The sequence below is a fragment of the Oreochromis aureus genome, linkage group 10 (genome assembly GCF_013358895.1).
Source record: "Oreochromis aureus strain Israel breed Guangdong linkage group 10, ZZ_aureus, whole genome shotgun sequence".
Lineage (NCBI taxonomy): Eukaryota > Metazoa > Chordata > Actinopteri > Cichliformes > Cichlidae > Oreochromis > Oreochromis aureus.
The window spans coordinates 23,750,202-23,771,172 of record NC_052951.1 but is presented as its reverse complement, the minus strand read 5'-3'; the positions used below and the strand labels follow the sequence as shown (position 1 = coordinate 23,771,172).

At 42.3% G+C, this 20,971-nt stretch overlaps 1 protein-coding gene across 3 annotated transcripts in view; it reads right to left on the bottom strand.

The window, feature by feature from the left end:
- Window positions 1–20,971, bottom strand: part of LOC116315770 (Rap guanine nucleotide exchange factor (GEF) 6) — a 133,230-nt gene that overhangs the window by 57,384 nt on the left and 54,875 nt on the right. For all 3 annotated transcript variants that reach the window (XM_039618271.1, XM_039618272.1, XM_039618273.1), the window contains one exon: window positions 20,431–20,448. In XM_039618271.1, the coding sequence (XP_039474205.1) occupies window positions 20,431–20,448 (18 nt within the window). The remainder of the gene's footprint in view (window positions 1–20,430; window positions 20,449–20,971) is intronic.

Below are 20,971 nucleotides of genomic sequence, written 5' to 3'. Positions count from 1 at the left end.
GCTTAACAGTAAAGCAAGTACATGCAAGGACCTGCACTTAACGTCTGAAAAAGTTATTCCCGTTTTTATATAAATCTAAAATCATTTGACTCCATTCTCCTGCCACAACGCAGGCTACAGATGTGGATTTGTATTTTAGAAAAGGGTTTTTACATTTGTTTAAATATTCGGTGCCGAAATGTTAATGTGCAAGGTGGCTGTAACAATGCCTGAAAGCAGAGGGTGGGGAGAGAAAAAAAGAAAAACCTTAAAAATTCAACTGAAGTTAAAAGAAATTAAATGCACAAATGTCAAGTGTTACTGTAGTTTTAAACAATTTAACTCCTACAAATTAGAAATGCACAAAGGAGGAGAAAATCTTCCATGATCGGCCTCATCATATTTTTTTTTTCCCCATTCAGGGTTCCCATTTCCTAATGCTTCCCTGCACTCTCCCCCCTCACAAATTCACAAAACAACCAACAGCATATAAAAACCAGCCACATGGCAATCACCCATTTACCCCGTGTTGCATTTACAAATGCCCTTGAAAATTATCCAGTAAAGGCTCTCTGGATCGGCAGGCGGACGAGGGGGATGTGGATCAATAGCAGTGAAATAATGGGAGCAAGTGAAATTGAGTGGGTGGGGGCCATGAGTGGCTGAAATATCAGCACTAGAGTGTGTCGTGTGTGTGTGCTGAGGGTGTGTAGTCTGGCAGTTGTAGTTCTGGTAGGTGGAGTCTGTATATATAAAATGAATGTTTTTGCATATCTATTGTATGCGTGTGGCTACTGTTCTATGCATTTGCGGGTGTTAAAATGCATACAAGAGTGCAAATCTGCTAAGTTCAAAGGTCACATGCACAGCTGTAGATGAGGACACGTGATAACTGTGTGCGCGTGTGTCTCTCTGTGTGTATTTTATGCACGAAGTGTCTCACTTTCACTCCTTTTAATGCTGTAATGTTGACCAGCTTGGGCCAGTGAATGCAAACAGGGCCTGAGTGGGCTTTTCACTCTAAAATTTCAGCCTATCAAAGCTAATGGACAATAATTACACCATTCAGGATACAACACAGGCCCTTTTATGCCACTAACTACTAAAACATTCAATCCCAGAGCGCGCCCCCGCCCCGCTTACTATTACATGAAAAAGAAAAGTGTGGTAAACTACTAAGAAAGCAAGTGCTTTTTCTTTAAGGTGCTTCACAACAGCTTCAACTTTAACACCACACTGTGGGGTGTCGTCATAACCATATCCTGCATTGCAAAAAGGTAAACAGCAGCGACAGTGTGGTTAAAAGCAAATCAGTAAATTGTGAAAACTTGACAAGAACAACCTACCAACCAAATCCGACTTTAAAATAGCATATAAGTGCAGGCGAGCAATCACGCCCTCGTCAGTTGTTTCTGAGTGAAAAGCAAAAAAGATGTCAAACTCAACGAGCATGCTTAGAGTGTCAGTTTGTACCTGGGAGGTACAAAGTCCTTTAATGTTCCATTGGAACAAGTCGGAGCTGGTCCACAGCTTCACAGCTTTAATGACAGTGAACAAGGCACATGAATGACACATCCAACTGCCTACGAGTCCTCGCAGTGTACTTCAATGCAGAGATAAGAGTCCATTTGAACTCTTGCAGTGACACTGGTGTCGATGGGAATGCCACATTATCAACCAAAACATCTATTTTTTGCAGAGAAACAGAAGCAGACTGAGTCCAAGTGTGCAGCCTATCTAAATATCCACAGAGTCCACATGCGGCTCAAGCTGAGCGACCATTCTGACCAACCGAGTAATAAAACATGTCATTTTTATCTAATCTCAAAAAAAGCCAAGAGATCCAAATGCAACCTGAAACCTTCATTTTTCACATAGAGAATGATTCAACAGCATGATGAGGTAATAACACTGTACAGTGCCTGCAACTGCTGCTTGATGACGTTTTAGTTTTAAGAAATCTTCTAGATTTCTATGAGGCACGCTCATGGAAATGAGAAAGAAGCAATGCGTGTTTTTGTTTACAAAGGACTGAAGAGTAATTTATGGCTTATGGGAGGTGAGTAGGGCATGGCTTGGCTTAATGCAATCCATATTGATCTTTATCACCCCTACTTCCTGTGCATATGATATTCTAGACCTCCCCTGGTATGCTAAAAGCTCACTCTCTCTCTATTGTTGTCTCTGACTCCAATTCTCCCTCTCCCTCTGCCTTTGTCCCATCGTCTCTCTCGCTCTCTCTCTGGATGCCCCTCCTCCCCATCTATTGAGCTTAAAGGCCACATTACCTTGACGGCCTGTGTGAATTCTGTCAGTTCGTCTATTAGCCTGTCTGCGGGGCGGAGGTCAGGGTAAATCTGTCAAGGCCAATGTGAAGAGGCAATGGCATTACCTCACCTGGCAAAGGTCATCCTCTGAGAGCACAAAAATGGTTTTGTCAACATATTCATGTACCAAGGGAGCCATGGCGCATCTATCGAATGCTTAATATTTCATCTGCTGATCTCATGATGCAGAGGACCGCAGTACAAAGAGCTTTTTAATCATCGATGGCCATTCTGACTTCAACATGTGGGCTGGAGGATTTACTAAAAATCAAATGTTTATTTAGAAGATGCTGAAATTTTGGTCATAAGTCATTAAAGTCAAGTCATTATGGGAAGTCTTTAGAAACTCGTCTCTGCAAAGCATTTTTATTTCGAATATGACACTAAAAACGGTGTTAAACTGATTTTCCAAGTTCATATTGATACAGGGTGGTAGAAGTGCTGGAGCCCATCCTGGCAGTCACAGGACAAAGGGGGAGGGCGCACCTCCGAAAGGCCACGAGTCTATCACATGGCTAACAGCGAGACGAACAACATTCACACTCATCCCACCTAAAAACAATTTTGAATCACAAATATATCCAACAAGCATGTCACTGGGCTGTACGTAGAAACCAAACCCAGAGAGAAGCCACACAGGGTGAAGATGGGAACAGGGGAGAGCAGGACCTTTTTGTTTTTGGGGACTGTGCTAACCACTGCGCTGCTGTTTGTTAAGAATTCATACCGTATTTTTGGCCCTCGAAGCAACACGTGCTGCACCTTTAACAAAAAAAGGGAAAAAAAAGAGGAAAGAAAAATGTTGGAGGTGCTCAGTTCCTAATCAGCCTTGCACGGATGTCTGGGCATGAAGCCACAGCACTAAGCAAAGGGTCAATAGACTGCACTGAAGAATAATTAATCTCCGCATTCCACTCAATAGAGTTTCAGCAGTTTAATATAGCCATCTATCCAGTCTGATCTGATGGTGACGGCAGATCAGTAACTGTAGCTAAAACATATATCATATAAATCTTACACAACCTGCAAAGTATTTTGGAAGGTCTATTTACATCAGTTTAAGGTCTTTCAAATCTAATTTGGACCCTGTTAAATTCTACTAAACCAGCCATTCACTTGATCAGTCCCATCTTGCGTGATAACGAGTTAGTGCAGTTTTCCTGTTATTGCTGCAAGTAAAGTATGCCAGATGCTTTGTCTCCCTACCTGTCCATCTCCCTGACCTGCCTCGCCTGGGTCTGCCTGCTCTGGCACTAAATCCATCATCCCACGCTGGCTCTCCCCTACCAATGCTTCTACAGCCCCATTACTATTCGACCCAGCATGGGTCCATACAAGCTGATTATGTCAATGTTCAGCAAGATCCATTGATTGCTGAGTGAAGCAAATGCAGCAGTCTGGGTCAGCTACGAGTCTGGACCTGGTGGCCTATGCCAGAGAAATCTGCAGCTGAGGGGGAAATTACTTTCAACCTAAGTTATGCGCTTGTTTTGAGCATGAATCCTCTTATCAGACATTTCCTGTTTCAATAAGAAAACTTATCTCACCTAGTACAAGTAAAAGAAGAAATATATATATATTAACTTAGACACGTGGAAAGAACTCTTAAAAATAAGTGCCTCTTATAAATAATTCGTAAAGAAAGAAAAACCAATTAAACAGCAACCTGAGGTTCCTTTAAAGCAGCTAAGACATACAGACCAAGTCCATTTTATGAAGCACACTTGCCACCATGCAAAACTGCAAACTATAAAATACATTTAAATAACAATACTTGAACCAAATTCACATATTTTAAAGATTTTTAACATTTCAATTTGGTTAAAGAAAAAGCAGACATTTCATTCTTAGGCACACAGCACCTATTCCACAAATCCGAAGGTGAACCCCTAACTATCTCAGTCATCGCAGTGTGAGTGAGCGCATGATAGTTAGAAAGCGCTTAAAAGCACAGAATAAAGTGCTGTATGAATGTGCTTGTGAATGGGTGAATGTGACTTACAGTAAGAAGTGCTTTGAGTGCTCAGTTAGAGCAGAAAAGCACCGTGTAAGTGCCAGTCCATTTACCACAGAGATGATAACTCCAAAACTGGGGAAATCACACCACAACCATCCAGATGGGTAAAACGGCACTAGTTGGAGGAAGCATGAGTGAATCCGATTTTGAGCGACAGCAAAAAGGAGTCGAAAGGAACTACGAGGCATCTGGAAGGTTATTAAGTCATGGGTGGGATTTGGTGCAGAAACAGAGAGCAGAGGTTGGTTTTGGAAGGATTTGGTGTGATTTATAAGACACGGAGGTGCATGTGAGTGAGGATAAAACCCAGCTTGGTAGCAACAGAAGTGGCAGCGGCAGCATCAGGACGACAACAACAACAACGGGCCCCGTTATTGACGTTTTAATAATAGATGCAGGTAGAGGGAGATGAAGAGGTGGACAGGCAGAAGAGGATCGAGTCCCTGAGAAAGAAATGAAAGGGGCAAGAGGAAGACATCAGGAAGTCCTCTCGCTAACAGAAATGAGATTTAAAGATACAGTGAGAGAAAACACAAGAGACGAAAAAAACAACAACAAAAAAAAACAGAGGAAGCTGAGAAAGCCCAACAGAGAACTCATGTAAGCAGCAGGGAGGTTCAGAGAGTTCAGCAGCAGAACATTTTGACAAGTCTTCCAGCATCGGGAGGATGTAGACTGAGGTTGTGTTCCGCTGGGATGAGCAGGATGTGATTTAAAGGGACAGTTCATCCAGAAACACCGTACAATAAAACTATAAAACCCAAGCAAGACTTTGAAAGCCTCTTATAAAGCATACAACTAACTGCCTTCTAATGTTCAGGGTGTTTATTGGAGTAAGTAAATAAATCTAGGCCTTGATCCCTCAGAAGAGAAACCCTCCTGGCACCACAGAACAGCTCCACTGGCCTACATTTGGCTGCCTGTCATCTGATGCCAAATTTCCAGCCACTCAGTCAATATTTCAATAACTAACCCTCTGATGTTAGAAGCTGGAGTAAGTGAGCATGGTAAGAGCTGCTGTTTGGAATAATACTGAAAAAAAAAAAAAGACAACTAACATGGCAAAATAAGCTGCTTAGTTTTCATTGTAGCTCATTCACAGGGGTTCTTCTCCAAGTCTGTAGTAATCTAAGCTGGAGACTGTAAAAGCCAGCTGGCAGCTAAGTAAACCAAAGTGATTTGTTTGAATTAAATAACCTACGCTATGTTTTTGGTCTCTTAGATCTTTCGTGGCAGCCCAGCTTGTTCAGCTTTCGGGGCTATAATTGTGTTTAGGCAAATTAAAATAGGGACTCGCCGTAATTCACTGCAAAGCTGCATGGACTGCACTGGTGCTGTAGAGGCCGGTGAATCATTGGAGATGAATCCGAGTTCACAGCAAGGAAGGAAATCGCCAATCCCAGCCTGTTCAATCAAGCCAAAACTTTTCAAAAGGAGGCTCGCTTCCAGAGAAAAATAATTGGCCGCCTTTCTGAGAAGGACGTCAATTATAAAATTGTGAAACCCTCTTGTGGACCAAAATTACTTTCTTATACTCACTGAGTTATTCTCCTATTGCTCTCTCTCTTTCTTGCCTTCTTTCTTTCTTTTCTGGCTGTCTTCTTTATCTTCAAATCAAGCCCTGCCCCTTTCCTCATCCCGTCCTCCCTGAGATCTCACGATGAATGAAATTACACTGTCATAAGGAGAGGAGAAAAAAACCCCACTGGAGTCCACGCTAACACTTTCGATTTGCTTCTGTTTCCTTTAAACCCCACATGGCCGTGTCTGTGCACTGCAACTGCACCTTCAGAAAGAGCAGTAGTAATAAGAGGAACCAGGGAAATTTAATTAACCTTTGCAAAAGGTGGGCTCATCACAGACGCCGACCAATTAAGTACGGACTTCAAACGGGCCACGCTGGATGAAACCTTAACAGCTGTAGATGGAGGATAAATTAGCTCTGCGTGTGCAGCCTGTAGAAGGAACAGTAATAACATCCAGATAAACAAGCTCAAGCTAAGCTGCTGCGAAAACAATGATAATGAATCCCTAAAATGCTAATTAACAAATATTTGATTAAAGCAAGAACCCAATCAGTGGTTTGAATGAGTAAACAAACTTCAAAAAAAAAAAAATCACCTTAAGCGTCATGAATTTGTTACACTTACTACTGATTCATTAATTGTGACTAAAGTTTAACAACTATATTTGACTGATCAGAAACAGACTTGGCAGGATAACTGACATTAGCCTGAAAAATCCCATTTGTTCAATTCTCATATAATACAACCTAATGCACAGAAAACTATGGGAAATTTGAAAGTGAATACGATGCTGCCATTAAATAGTGTTTACATGGCTGCGGGGGTTGAGCTATCATAATGTGAAAGGAGCAAAAAAGGAAAAAAACCCCTCCAGAATTAGATTTTAGGTTTATATTCAGCAGAAGATACATTATACCTTGTAATCAGCGAGCACTCCGTGTAAAATTTGGAACACACAAGGAAGGAAAGGCAATAAAGAAGGGTAACAAGGTATTTAAGAGTTTGTTCTGTACTATGTGTGGTTCAGATTTAATGTGTTCTCTTAGACTTAACATCTTCTCTCTTTATCCCCTTTCATCTCCAGGGACCTAATTATTACTCATCCAACTGAAAGCATCTACACACACACATGCACACACACACACAATGAAGACAAACATCGCTGAGGCTTTCAGCACCTAGACTGTTGCTCCCAAAGAGACAGACATATAAGGTAGAAGGTACAGTCATTCTGCTGTGAACAGAGACATCAGATGACCCTCCATGTTCTTTTTTCAATTATTCAAATAAAAAAGAGAAGAGAGAAACAAACAGTAGAACAGAATTGGTACTAACTCTCCTCACCAAGAAGTTCACCAGGAACAACCTCCAGCCAATTATCTTAAGAACTTCAAACTAGTACATGTAATTGTTAACTATACAAACAGCGACATCATTATGAGTTCAATGCTGACATCAGGGAGGCAACATACAGACCAGACATGTCAGATCAGATGGCTAACAGGTATGCCCCGACTGAAAGAAAAGCACCAATAAATGTCATTTTGCACAAACCAAGGACTCGACTGCTTGTAACTTTACACGGACAGTTTTTCGCCATAAAGACAAACAGTTCAAGGTTTTACAAATAGTGCATGTGCGCTTTCATGTTTTAAATAGTGCAGTCTAGCTCAACACCTTTGCCCCAACACCTGCAATTATGACATAAGCAAAAGTTTAAAAAAAAAAAAAAAAAAAAAAAAGCAGTATCAAAACACATAATTCATAGCAGCATATTTTGGAAGCCCCTCTGATCAGTTTGCTCTTGTTGTTGCAGCTGCTGAGAACAATTCAATATTTGGTGCAAAGCCAGAAAAAAAGCCTCCAACAGATCAAAGCATCAAATGTAGATCAACATCAGGTTCATTCTCCTGGCTGACTGAACACTGTCCAAGCAAAAGGAGGCATATTCCCACATAGACACAAAATCGTCTTATTTTTTGAACTACTGACACATTTTTTTGCTTTATTCTGTGCATATTATTAGCTTTTAAATTCCTCCTTGAAAAAGCTTTGGCATGGTGCCAGCAGTTGTGGCTATCAGTCATTTTCAGTGCAGAACACTGGTTAAAATTCAAATTACAGCCACATGCACAGCATGCAAGCGCCTCTAAACAGATAAAATGCATATGCATATGAATCGAGCTCAGTTTCTCTCATCCACACCCCATCTTTCTCTCAGTAACACACACACACACACACACACACACACACACACACACAGACGCACATGCACACACAGAGGCGGCAGCATCCTAAGCCAGAGGCACTGGCCAAAAAAGGGATTACGACATCGCTTACTTTGGAGGACCACGGCTGCAAGCAGTTGGCATAGCAACGGACCAGGAAAGCCATTTCCACAGGAGGGAGGGTGCCAGCGAGGGGAAGTTTCCCCTCGTTCACCAAGAGATGAAGAAAAAAAATGAATAAGTAAAAGAGAAGGGCAAAGGCTGACGCCACGCTCTTTGCTGCAAGGGGAGAACTGTCCAGAAGGAGGTTTAGTTAAAAATAAAAATAAAAACCCTTCCTTGATTTGGCCGTAAAAAAACAACAACAAAAAAACGGAAGCTTCGCTGGATGACTGTCAGATATCACTACAGAAAGAGACTTTAAGTCAACACAGATCCATTCATGTGTCACGCTTTCTCTCTCTCTCTCTCTCTCTCTCTCTCTCTCTCTCTCTCTCTCTGTCAAGAGACTGCAACAGAGACGCTGATAAACCTCAACGAAGAAGAAAAAAAATCTGCTGAATACACAAAACTGAATCCAAAGGAGAAGGAAGTTGCATGGCCAAAGATAAAGCCATCCAGTTCAACACGCAAGTTTAGCAGATTTTTCTGTCAAAAGTTCAGAGCAAAAACTCATTAAGTCAACTCTTCAAGATTTCTTTTACTTCTTTAAGAAGCTCAGATTTCCCTCCTCAGTAGATGAGCCAGTGTTGAATTTAAGGAAAAAAATGTGAAAAAAAGGGAGGGGGGGCTTGTTTGTGCATCTGCAGCCCCCTGGGAAGGAGCCTCTTGCCCGGCTTCAAGTCATCCAAACAATGCCCCCTTCACCTCCCAAAAGCCAGGACCGATGCCTGCAGCTCTCACTGATCTTCATTCACTGCCTGTCAAACTCCTCTCTCTGCCCCTTGCAACTCTTTCCTGCCTATAAAGCTCCAGCGGTGTAAGTGTGTGCCCAGCAGTGCAGCTCCATGGCATGGGGCCAGTGATCCTGCTCCTTGTACCCCAGCTTTAAGCTCTCCTCCCGGGTTAGCGCTCACACCTCACACCGGCATTCCTCATCCCCCTCCCACTCGTGGAAAAGAAGCTACTGTGGATAGATGCTGCGCTTTGGAGAGCCAGTCGCTAATGGGGAACGGAGGAGAGAGCGAGCGCGAGGGGAGGGAGGGAGAAGGGAGGAGAATCCAGCTGGAAAAGAATGACATCACCTGTGCAGCGAGGGAGGGAGGGAAAGGGAGAGAAAGGGATGGGATGGGAGGTGGCAGGGATGAAGATAGCAGAGGGAAACTGCATTAGATGTATTGGCTGCTGAGCACAGGTGGATGAGAAAGAGAGAGAGAGATGGACAGAGAGGGAGAATGGGAAAGACAGAGAGGAAAGCGAGGGAGCATCTTTATTGATCTGCTGGTAACATAAAGCTGAGTGTATTGAGGCAACCCCCTCCCCTTTGTGAGCATGCCGCATAAATTACACAAAAAAAAGAGGGGGGTGGGTATAAATCACAGAGTCCCTATCAGATACAACAGACAGGCACTGGCTGTATTTTGCCGAATGTGACACAATAGCACAAGGCGATAATAGTTAGGGGTTTTTTTTCCTTTTACCCCCTTTAAAAAGTCCCCGCATCTAGAAGATTTGTGATACAGTAGAAAGAATTTGAGTACAAGGAAAGACACATTAATCACAGATAACTCACTCTAATACAGTACACTGCTGGCCAAATATACTGAGGTAATAAAGGCATTAGACTGAGCAGAACCGCAGCTGTAAACAATTTGAAGCAGACCTGGTTCTGACAGGAACTACAAATAATCCTGAGTGGGGTTTATTCTACTATGCATCAGATGTGGGATACCACCCAAGAAAGTTGGAGTGACACAAGTATTTTTTCAGCTTCTAATCCAAAGGCGTACAATGCATGCAACCGCAACAACTGGAAGCCTTTTTTTTTTTCTCCAAATCACCAAATCAGCTCCTAATTAGAATAACAATGCTTTTAATGACAGCAAATGAGGTGGAAACTTAAGAAAAACAAATTGAAAACCCACGTCATGAAACGGCGCTTTGTTTATTTTGCGGGTTTTTTCCTTTTCATATTTCAATAGTTATGACCCAACACCTCAGGGGTACAAAATCCTCGTTTTCTCTGGATTCTGAAATGTTTGCATTGAGTTTCTATTTCTATTTTCCTAAAGGACACAGTTAAAAATCTCATGATCTAGTTTTCTTTTCATATTTACATGCATCTCCTAAGGAAGCTGCAACAAGTTTAAGTGCCCCGAGCATAATTTTTAATAGTCAGAAAATTTAAATAAGTTCTTCTAAGTTCAATTTTTGAAAAATAAAGGTCCATACAAATTCAAAATACAAACTCTTTCTTTCTACTCCAATTTATTTATTTTTTTGAACCTTTTAAACTATCCTATAAAGACACTTTTTTAAATGGTTTTAAACAGAAACCGCATGTTCTGCAGGATCAAAGATGTCAATAATTTCACATGCAACATTTGTTTCTCTGAGATCTGTGTGTTTATCTGTGTTTTTCCACACCGCTTTTCTTCTCTTTGCTCGTATTTCTCCTGCAATATCAGCGTGTATACTGTACCGTTTCTGATGCACAAACAACAATGAGCCAGCGGAGGGAAGATTTGAAAGCAGGAGACAATAGGAGCTGTCTGGCTGTCTGAATGGCCGATTCTCCTCGAGCACAGGAGAGATGCCAGCTTGCATCAGACACATCAGAGAGCTGAGAATCTTTCTCACCATTTCTTCCTGTCTTTCTGACCTTCCTCCCTTCATTATGCTGTTTGTTTGTTTTTTTTATGTCTGTCTACATCACCCACTCACTCCCTCTCCAGGCTCCTATTTTTTGCTCCCTCTGCTCGCTGCTGTGAACCAGGATTTCTACCCTCAATTCTCCCTCCTCTGTGGGTGTGCATAGGAGGCGAAACACACCTCCCAACTAGGAATGACATCATCGTTTTACTCGGCAGCCAATCGGATGGAAGCACATGGAGCCCAGCCTTCAGAGGAGCGTTATGTACACAAGAGAGACAGAGAAGAGAGGGGGAAAAAGAAAGCTTGAAATGGACAAGTGGGCAAACAGAGGCATATACCGGGACAGAGGGATAAAGACAAAGAGACAGAATTAAGCCTGAAGTGGACTAAAAAGATGAAATACACAAAGAGACACAGAAACGCACAAATAGACACACACCCTTTAACCTCCACCTCTCCACATGAATGAAATTACCGAACACTGAATGGATTAAAGACTCTGGGACTAATGGAGGGCTCTGTCAGTGAGTGTTTACAGTGTGTGTGTGTGCGAGCAAGAGAAAGCCATGATCCGACAGCATGTGTGTCTCAGTGTGTACGAGCTGCAGTCTATCCCCTTTTGAAGGGTAGCATGTGCAGCACTACATCATCTTCTTAGCTTGGCCTCAAAAAGACCGAGCACTAATTAACACACACACACACAGCTGCAGTTATTGGTGTGTGTGATGAAATATAAGTTTTCTTTGTTTAAGCTCTCGTGGGTGTGACGGGACACCCTGAAGACAGTTTCAGACAATAGTTAGAAGCAGTTAGCACTGTTGCCTCACAGCAAAAAGGTCCCTGGGTCAAACCCCAGCTGGAGGCTTTCTCTTTGGAGTTTGCATGTTCTTCCCCACACCTGTGTGGGTTTCCCTCCGGCTTCTCCTCACAGTCCAAAGACATGCATGTTAGAATAACTGGTGAGGTAGATAAAGCATCTACAGAATAAAGAACTGTTTGACGGTAGGTCAACATTTTTGTTAGGAGCCACCGGGTGGGACAGGACTAGAAGTAAGTATATCATAGCGAAACCTCAGAGACCATTTGGACACGTGCAGAAGGGGGAAAGGATAAAGGATGCTGAAGAAGGAGCTGCCAGGCAAGAGGAAAAAAGGAAGACCACAGAGGAGATTCATGGATGCAGAGAAGGAGGACATGCAGAAGGTGGATGTGAGAGAGAGGAAGATAACCTGCTTAGAGGGAGCGGCCAAAAGGAGAAGAAGCAGAAGAAGAAGAAGTAGAGGAAGAAGAGGAGGAGGAGGAACAGTTTAATGTGGCTTGTAGTCTGAAGTGGTTTGAGTGGTCAGTACGATAAGAAAAATACTACACAAATGCCAGTCTAGTCCACATTTAGAGCAGAAATACAGATTCATTAATAATCATTAGCTAAGTCGCAACTAAACTTTTGATGATGTGTTTATCAATAATTGAGGGAACACATTAATTCTTATTAATAAGTTTATCTATTCCATGTAAGTCAGGAGAGGAAAAAAAATCTCTGCTGCTCACTGAAAAATATCAGATCAATCTTACAGATGTGGGTGTGGCAGTTGTGGTGTGTGTGGTGTGTTAGATGACACAATGGCAGGAAAATAAAAAAAAAAAAGTATATATAAATGACAGTAGCGTACAATAAAATTCAAAAAGAAACTTTCCATGAAGGATGCAAGAACCTGGAAACTGCACATAAGTCCTACAAGTCAAAGGATGCAAGCTGAATGTAGTAAAGCAATACTCGCTATTCTGGAGATTTGATAACCTGGTGGGTTTGTGAATGAAGATAAATAAAAATACATCCACACGTTTGGAAAGACTTTCATAAAACTTTCATAACAAGAAAAAGTCCCACACAGCAGCCTGCAGAAGCACACCATTACGCACTTTCAAAACAACACAAGTTCAGAGGAGTCATTCGTCTCGCCGTGTGACTAATTCAGTTCAAACTGAAAAAGAAAAAGTGAAGACGCGCGCTGTAGTCTGAGCACGGCTTCTCAGACGACCGTTTACTGTAACTGTACATAGATGTGGAATGTGTCTTCAAAACACGGAGCAGGAAACACGTCACACAGGAAACGCTTCCTGGAACAGTCGGCCTGCGACTGAGTGTCTGTGCGTGTGTGTGCAACTGTCTGGTAAGGTAAGTGCTTTATGGACGAGGCCCAGAGAGAAAAGTGAGACAGAAAACAAATAATGGGATGGATCTAAAGAGGCTGAAGATGAATGAGTGAAGACTAGAGAACGATGCAGAAGGATGGGGGGGAAAGCAACACGAAGAAAATGAGAAAATAAGAGATCAAAGATAGGAAAATAGTTCTAAATCTGGAACATATGAGTAACTCAAGCACTGACTAAACACACTCACAGAGGCGCCGCATGGATCAGTGATTACCGAGCAGGGCCCTGTATCTGTTTTATCATTCAGTGTGATGCTACTGAGAAAAATGCCCCCGTGGGACACCACACACTAATTTGTTTACACACGCATCCTAACAGAGAGCGGTCATCTGCATATATTGTCTCCAGCTAGCTTGTGCTCACAGCCAGTCAGTTCTGCCAGTCTAATTAAAAGGAATCCATTGACTAAAGCTCCTACAGCTCTTTAACACACAGACATGTGTTCACAAAGAAGTGCTGAGATATTGAAAATTATTGGTCGGTGCAACCAATCAACACTGCACAGAAACATCAGCGATTAGTTCACATTGACTCTGTGCCTTTAGTTGTTATTACAATGCCCCCTCACACCAGCTAACAGGGCTGCGCCACTGCTCGAAATCAAATCTGGTCCCTTGCTTGTATTCAGCAGGACACAAAGCACAGCAAGTCGCTTGCAGACAAACAGACACACATTCAAGTATGCTACACAGAGACTCAATTAAGAGAATCTGCCTGCTGCAGCCATGCGATCATGTGTGTTGCCGTGCGTGAGCACTCAGCCCCGTGTTTGCGTGTCTGTCAGAAAGACGGGACAGGAATTCCTGCTATTTAAACCGGCCCTTCCCTTTCCGACTTCTCCCTGCAGAGAGAGGGCCGACGGCGATTGCAGTGTAGAAAGCCTAGGAGCAAAAAAAGAAATACCAATAAAAGGACAAAAACGGGAGTGAAATCATAGAAAGTAACTGCAAGAGGTAAACTTACAAATGTGCCAGATAAACACACACACTTTGTTTTGACCTTTAGGTTCACTGGGGCTGTGAAACCTTGAAGCGGAGGCTGATGCGACGTACACAATAGGCGAGCATCATCATCATCACACAAAGTAGGAAACGGAAAAAAAATAAGAACTCGAAGGTCAGTACTAGAGACATACTGACAGCAACCAAGAGGAGACAGTGAGTCAGAGAATAGGACGCGAGAGGAAAAAAAATGTTTGAGTGTGGGTGAAAGATTTAGACAAACAGGAGCGTACAGAGGAGAAGGAAAAAGGAGTTGCCAAAAAGACTTCACGAGATTAAAAAAAAAAAAGAACTGAGGAAGAGTGAAGCCTTTGTTTTTCCTCCAGAATGTAGGTTGTGTTTTATTTTAGTGCTCGGCACCAATTTATTTCTACTGCCAGGACACTTTGATTCTGTTCCCCTGCTCTGGTGGGGAGCCTTTTAGACAAAATGAACTGTAGAGAGGCTCAAATGTCCTTCAGCTCACACTGCCTACCTTTACACATTAGGATTAAATTATAAACACTCAGATCTAGTGAGAGCTGATGAAAATTGAAAGTGTAGCTTGTGTTTAATTTATAGGAAAGCATAAAAAAAGGGAAAGGCCCCCAGAAAATATACACAGTAAGGTTAGATGGGGCGAGGACGAGCAAGCAGGAAAGATGATGGAAGTACGAGGGGAACAGGTAAGAGAAGAGAGAAAGGAAAGGAAGGGAGGGAGGAGAGCTGGAAGGAGGAGGAGGAGAGATGAAGCAGAGAGAAATACAGCGAGAGAGTTCAACAAGGTTGTCATCTTAGTGCTGCTGATGTAATCCCTAAAATTAGCAGCAACAACAGCCGCAGACAGTGCCCCACTGGTACACTGTGCTGCCCAGCATACTGTACTCCGCATGCACACGATCACGATGTCCGCCGACGTTTGAAAGCCAGCTGAAATAAATGCTTTGTATTTTTTGTGTCATGCTAAGAAAGCGGGCAAGCAGCTCACAGAAAACCCGTGTATCCGTGTGTGCTCGGTGCATAACAATGAGTGCAGCAGGACTCCAGCAGCAGCAGGAGGGCCGGGGCACCATTCAGCTCGTCCAACAGTTAAGTGAGCATTTTGAGCCGGAGTCAGATTTTGAGGACGTAAACAGAGGACTGCTGCACCCCGACGGCTATTTGTGTGAAAATATGTCACTCATTAACACTTAAATAACTTTGTCACAAATCATGTTTACCATTTACCCCAGTTAGTCTTCTGTCATCCTCTAGCTCTCACTCCTTTGGTGTCTTGTAAAACCCCCACTTCTGACCTTGCTTTCCCCTCACCCCATCCTCCCACTTTCTTCACTCCCATGTGACCTTCCCACAACCTTACCTTTCTGCCTCAGCTCTCCATCCCCACAACTTACCGCTCCACCTTCAGCTGCAAACCCATTCATCTTTTCCATAACCTGTCAACCCCTGTTTTCACATTCCTTGTTCCTTCCTTAACCCCTCTGCTTCATTTCAGCCAACTTCTCATGCATATATACAAGATCTCACAACATCTTTTTTTAGTCCCTGTTAACTTATCATTCCATTTGCTTTTCACCACTTCATGCTTGTCATCTTCTGCCTACTTCTATTTTCCCATTCTGCTCCATCCTACCTGCCCTCCCCTTTCCCCTCCCTCTTAGGTATTTTTAAAGGTTGCTGTTATGGCATCTCTGCCTTACAAAATGTGCGAGAGTGAGAAGACATCTGACATCAAAATAAAGCTGTCACTCCTCTCGTCAGGAGGATTCTCTTTCCTTGGCTGCTGAATGCCAACAGGATTTTCGCTTGCCCTTTACAATCCTGTCCTGCCGATTATTTATTTTTTGATACTTTACTAAAGGGAAAAATTAGGAGCAAATGTAATGTGGCAATTATCTGAATTATTACAAATAATTTGGCATAAGAGAATGCAGGTATCGTGTATTTTTATGCCTCATTGATATGTAAATGGAAAAATATGTCAGCATATCAAGCTAAATAGTTTGCATTGCAAATATGCTCTAGATAAGAAATCCATGAAAGTGCCATAATGAAAGTATTCACATTTAAATCCACAGATGTGAACCAAAACTGAAAAGCCAGACATCCCCGAAACATTATGAATTAAGCATACATGCTTTGCGAAACCACGCACGCAAGCACACTAATGACAACGAAAACCAAGCCAGGAATATTATCGGAAATTTAACAACTTCATCAGTGTGCGATGCCAAGCAAAACTCTCCTTGGTGAGCTAAAACCAGTCTGTTGGAAGTTAGAGAAAGTTTCACCAGCCAAAGAGAAAAATCAGAGAAACTCCCAGGTCTGGTTAGCAGACTCGTCTGATCAAAAACAGCAACCAAACATGAGAAAGCATCTTTCTGTCGCCTCATCTTAGTGATTTTCCAATCTCAGGGGAAGGTGAAGGATGATGCAGAGTAATACTTCTCACATCCCCAGGTTGACACTGCTATGACAAAGCATGCGTATGAGTCACACCTAGTCACCGCATGAGGAATGCAACCTTAGATTTAACCTGATTCTAAGCAGTGAGGTAACCTAAGTAATGCAGCTGCATGACAAGCACAAGCTCATCAAATTGAGTTAAAATGATACAGCAGAAGACGACATCACCGCGATAAAGTCACTCCTAATGGACCCTTAAACGGAAACTCTATAATATAATGTAAGTCTTAAATGGGTAATACAATACAAACAATTTAATCAAGCTTTTAAGCAATGGGAGGTGTGTTTGTAAGAGACAAAATTTGTTTTCCTTACGGACAAATCACACAATCACCAATAAATTTAATAAAAATTTAAAAAATAAGGCCAAGCTGTCAAAACTGCATCTGTAATTTTGTATGACACAAAATACTGATAGAGGTGTACAGTCCCAAGTGGTGCTTGTAGTCCACTCAACCAGTTAACAGTGTAAAAAGAGGAAATAAATAACATTCATTCATGTCTAGCTACACGTCACGCTCAGTGTGAGTTGCTGCAGTTTAGGAACAAGACTGGTGCAATTTGCTCCTTCCTGTGTGCAGCGCCTTCCAGTAAAGGCAACCTGACAGTGGAACGTGACTACTATAGTCTTAAATACAACTTTAGGCTTCAGGAAGCTTTCAGTCTTACCCCCCATCTAGAGGAATTAACAGTAATAGATCAGTGCCCTATGTTTCTCATTAGTAATGCCGTTTTGCGTACTTGGCTCATTTTTAGTGTGAGATTAAAAACAAATGCTAAAGTGTTTTGTAGAGTGGAAAGAAAAGGAAAAAAAGAAGAAAAAGCAGCAGACGTCAGACGTTTTGCCTCCAGGATGTTAAGTAACCACAGCCGTTGCAAGAGACAAGTGTTTCCGATCTGTTGTGTAGCGACACTCAGCAGCTGAGAGGATGCTGCTTCATGCTCCGAAAGCATGGTCACAAATTCACACATGTACACACTGACAAACGAGCCCCAAAACAAAATGTTCAAAACAAAGATTTTGAGAGCAAATCTAATGTGCAAAACACCTGCACATAGCAACCTGCTTTTATTTTTTCTGAAAAATCATGAGTTAAAGTGAGAAAGTGGCTCAACTGGTGAGGAGACAAGAAAAAAAGCATAACAACACTCTCCTGATTTTATTCTAGTGGTGAACTGTGCAGATGGCTGAACCTGCATCATGTTAAATTAATGATCCCGGGGTTCCATGGAGTAGCCTGGCAGTAAAAAGCCCATAGAGCAGGTTTCCCCTGCAAGGCAAATGAGGTGATGGGTTCATCTATTTATCCTGCCCGGCAGGAGAAAGGCAGTAACCCGGTGAAGCATCTGATGTCTAAATGAAGTGACTCTGTATCTGTGCAGCATGTGAATATGTGTGTGTGGGGGTGTGTGTGTGTGGGGGGGTGTGTGAATCTGAGTCATCAGTAAATCCCAGTGGTCTGTTATAGTAATAAGAGTGCGCAGGAGCTTCTGTCTAGCACCTCGCTGGCAGAGAGGAGTCAGGTTTCTGGATCAATCGCAGCCGTATCAGTCATCACACAGAATAAAAGAAGTAACAGTGGGTAATAAAATAAACATCGATCTCACAGACATTTATCTTTCTCTGCCTCTGAAACTTCAAAATTTAAAGCCAGCAGACCAACTCATTGGTTTGATTTATAATAATTACTGTAATTATTGTGTTGTATTCTCCGTTTAGGAGAAATACCCCTTTTTGGGGTTTTTTGTGAATCATCTTTTTGGGCTCCTCGTAATTCATAGCTTCAGGAACTTCATTCACTCCAACAGAAGCTATTAAGAGCGAGCAAGACACACCAGACACCAGCACAGAGCAGCGATAATGGATTACTGATGTTATTATGGTTCAATAAGGCCTCTAAACAACATCCTCTGATCCACTGCCAGAACCACAGCGCTGCTTTGAGCGTGTGTATGCGTGCATGTACAATATGCATTTACAGAAAGGGGTTTTATCCTCATGCTGTCACTATATCATCGCAAATGGGAAACCAGAAAAAAACAGAAAACAAACGAAAAGAAACAGAATCCCTGTCTCGCATTTGTAAGCAGCCACCAACTAATCAAGTTAGAGTATATATCCATGTCTGTCACGGCTTAACCTTTGACCTTTTAGATAAATAGTGTCAGCAGTTTATCAAGTTTCCCTGTGAGAACAGGCGTTGGCAAGCTTTTAACACTTAAAAGAGGCACTTTTGAGCAAATTTTGACAAGAATACTAAAATACCAAAATAAAAATCCTAACAGACCAGCTGCAGATAAAGCATATCGACGAGCGTCGTCACAGCGTTGGCAGTGAAAGCAAAGAAAGCTGTCCACACATTTTTAAACTCTCTATTTACCTCTTCAAACCTCTTAGGACTTTTTGGAGTTCAAAGTCAGCTGAATTTCGGACGAGCTATTTAAGTGAATACATCTATGTTAGCTGCTGCTATTGAGGTTCAGCAAACTTAAAAGGCATCAACTGACGGATGTGGGCTATGATGCAAATAATAAGTGTGAAAATATAAATATCAAAACCTTTTTTTTGTTTTTTGTTTGTAAACTAAAGAGCTTTACAATTTCAGATTGTAGAGAATTACTTACAATGCTAATTACAAATGATCAATATCGACCTTTGTTTACGTCTTTGTTTATCTGTCAGTGCCACACAAAGTCACTGGAGATGGGCCAAAGAGGCACATGCATGTGCGAGACCCCTGTTATAGACAGTTGTATGCTAGCATGTGATTTGATTTGTGGCCACAAATGTGTTGACATTATCATCATTCTAACCAGTAAGGCTCAAATCCAACTGGATGTTTGTGCCCTCGTAAAAGGAATCCCTGTTGTATCATATACATAACAATAGGAATGACTTGAGGTCACAGTTACTCTGACCTTTGAAAACCAAAATGCACCCTGAAGGTGTTGCTGAGATGATGTGTTCGCACAAACGGAGCACACGGAAAGACAGATGGATGGACAGACGACATGAAAACATTACTCCTCCGGCAACGGACATCACCAGCGGAGACGCATTAACATTACACTGTGTGCGTCTCACAGGAAAACCATGGAGGATTTTTTCCTATTAGCCCAGCTGCTTTATGAAGGGAAAAGTATCACCTTTAAATCCTGACCCAATGATCAATCAGCAAATCAATAAACCTTGTTCTCCACAGCAGCAGACACAGAACTTAAGCTAGGAAAAAAAGAATTTAAAAAAATTTAAAACATCTCTGGACGACTTTAAGTCAGAGTCAGAGACGTGTCTGTTTCATCTGAAGCCAAGTAGAAGCTCAGCACACAAAGCAACTCCTTTATGTGACGAATGATGACTGATTTGATCGGACTATGGGGGCATAATAAGCAGGGATTTTTATTTTTATTATGTGGGGTAATGTGTGGAAATTTACAACTTGTGCCACCAACAGCCCTCATCGCACAAAACAAATCACAAGTTTCCACTTTTGAGGGATATGTGCCAATGATGTGACTTCCATCTGAGGGGGAATCTGAAACTTGCACTATTACATTAAACCCATCTCTGCCTAGCAAGGCAATGTTATTCCCGGCATGCATCTGTTAATTCCTCTGTCTGTTTATTGCTGTCTGCCACCCACAGTCACAGCAGACAGCGGAGTGTGCATGTGTGTGGCAGCCTCTAAATATGACGACAACCACCCCCCCACAGGACTGCCGCTTTCTAAACAGGTGCCTGAACCCAAAGTGACTCATATAAACAACCATGCATGCTCAAGCACACTGATCACATGCATGACAGAGACACGAACACAAAACACCCGACACAGACGGACACACAGGCAGAAAAGTTTCATGTCTTGTATTTCATCCTACCTGGTTGTTGACATAATCCTGAGCGGATGCATGAAAAGGGAAGAGAAACAAGAAATAGTCACAACAGCAAAATATGCAAACTACGTCTTGTCAAAGTGAAATTAGCACAACATAAGACATCATTGTATTCTTAATGAACAAAGGCAAGCGTGCCACTCAAGCCAAGTGCCACACAGTCACCTCACAGCAAACAGTGCAACACATGTCAAAGAACAACAATCTCTTGTGTCAGTTGAGTCTTTGCTGTCCAATATTGCTCCAATTCCATGGACTCCTAAAGTAATTCTCTATATTTCTCATCTGTTTTAGTCCTGCTTCTCTGGAGCAGCGCTGTGCTAGCACATCTGAGCAGATAGCCTTTACATAATAAAAGGCAGTCACAGAAAAGAATGGTGTGGGATTCGGCGACGCTGAGGGCCAGAAATGTAATTTTAAAAAGTGGAACAATCACCGTGAGACCACAGAGGCAGGTAGGGTCGACAGAGGACGCTTTAAACTTTGCATTAAGCCCCATCGCAATGCTCCGGGGAGCTTTGCATGA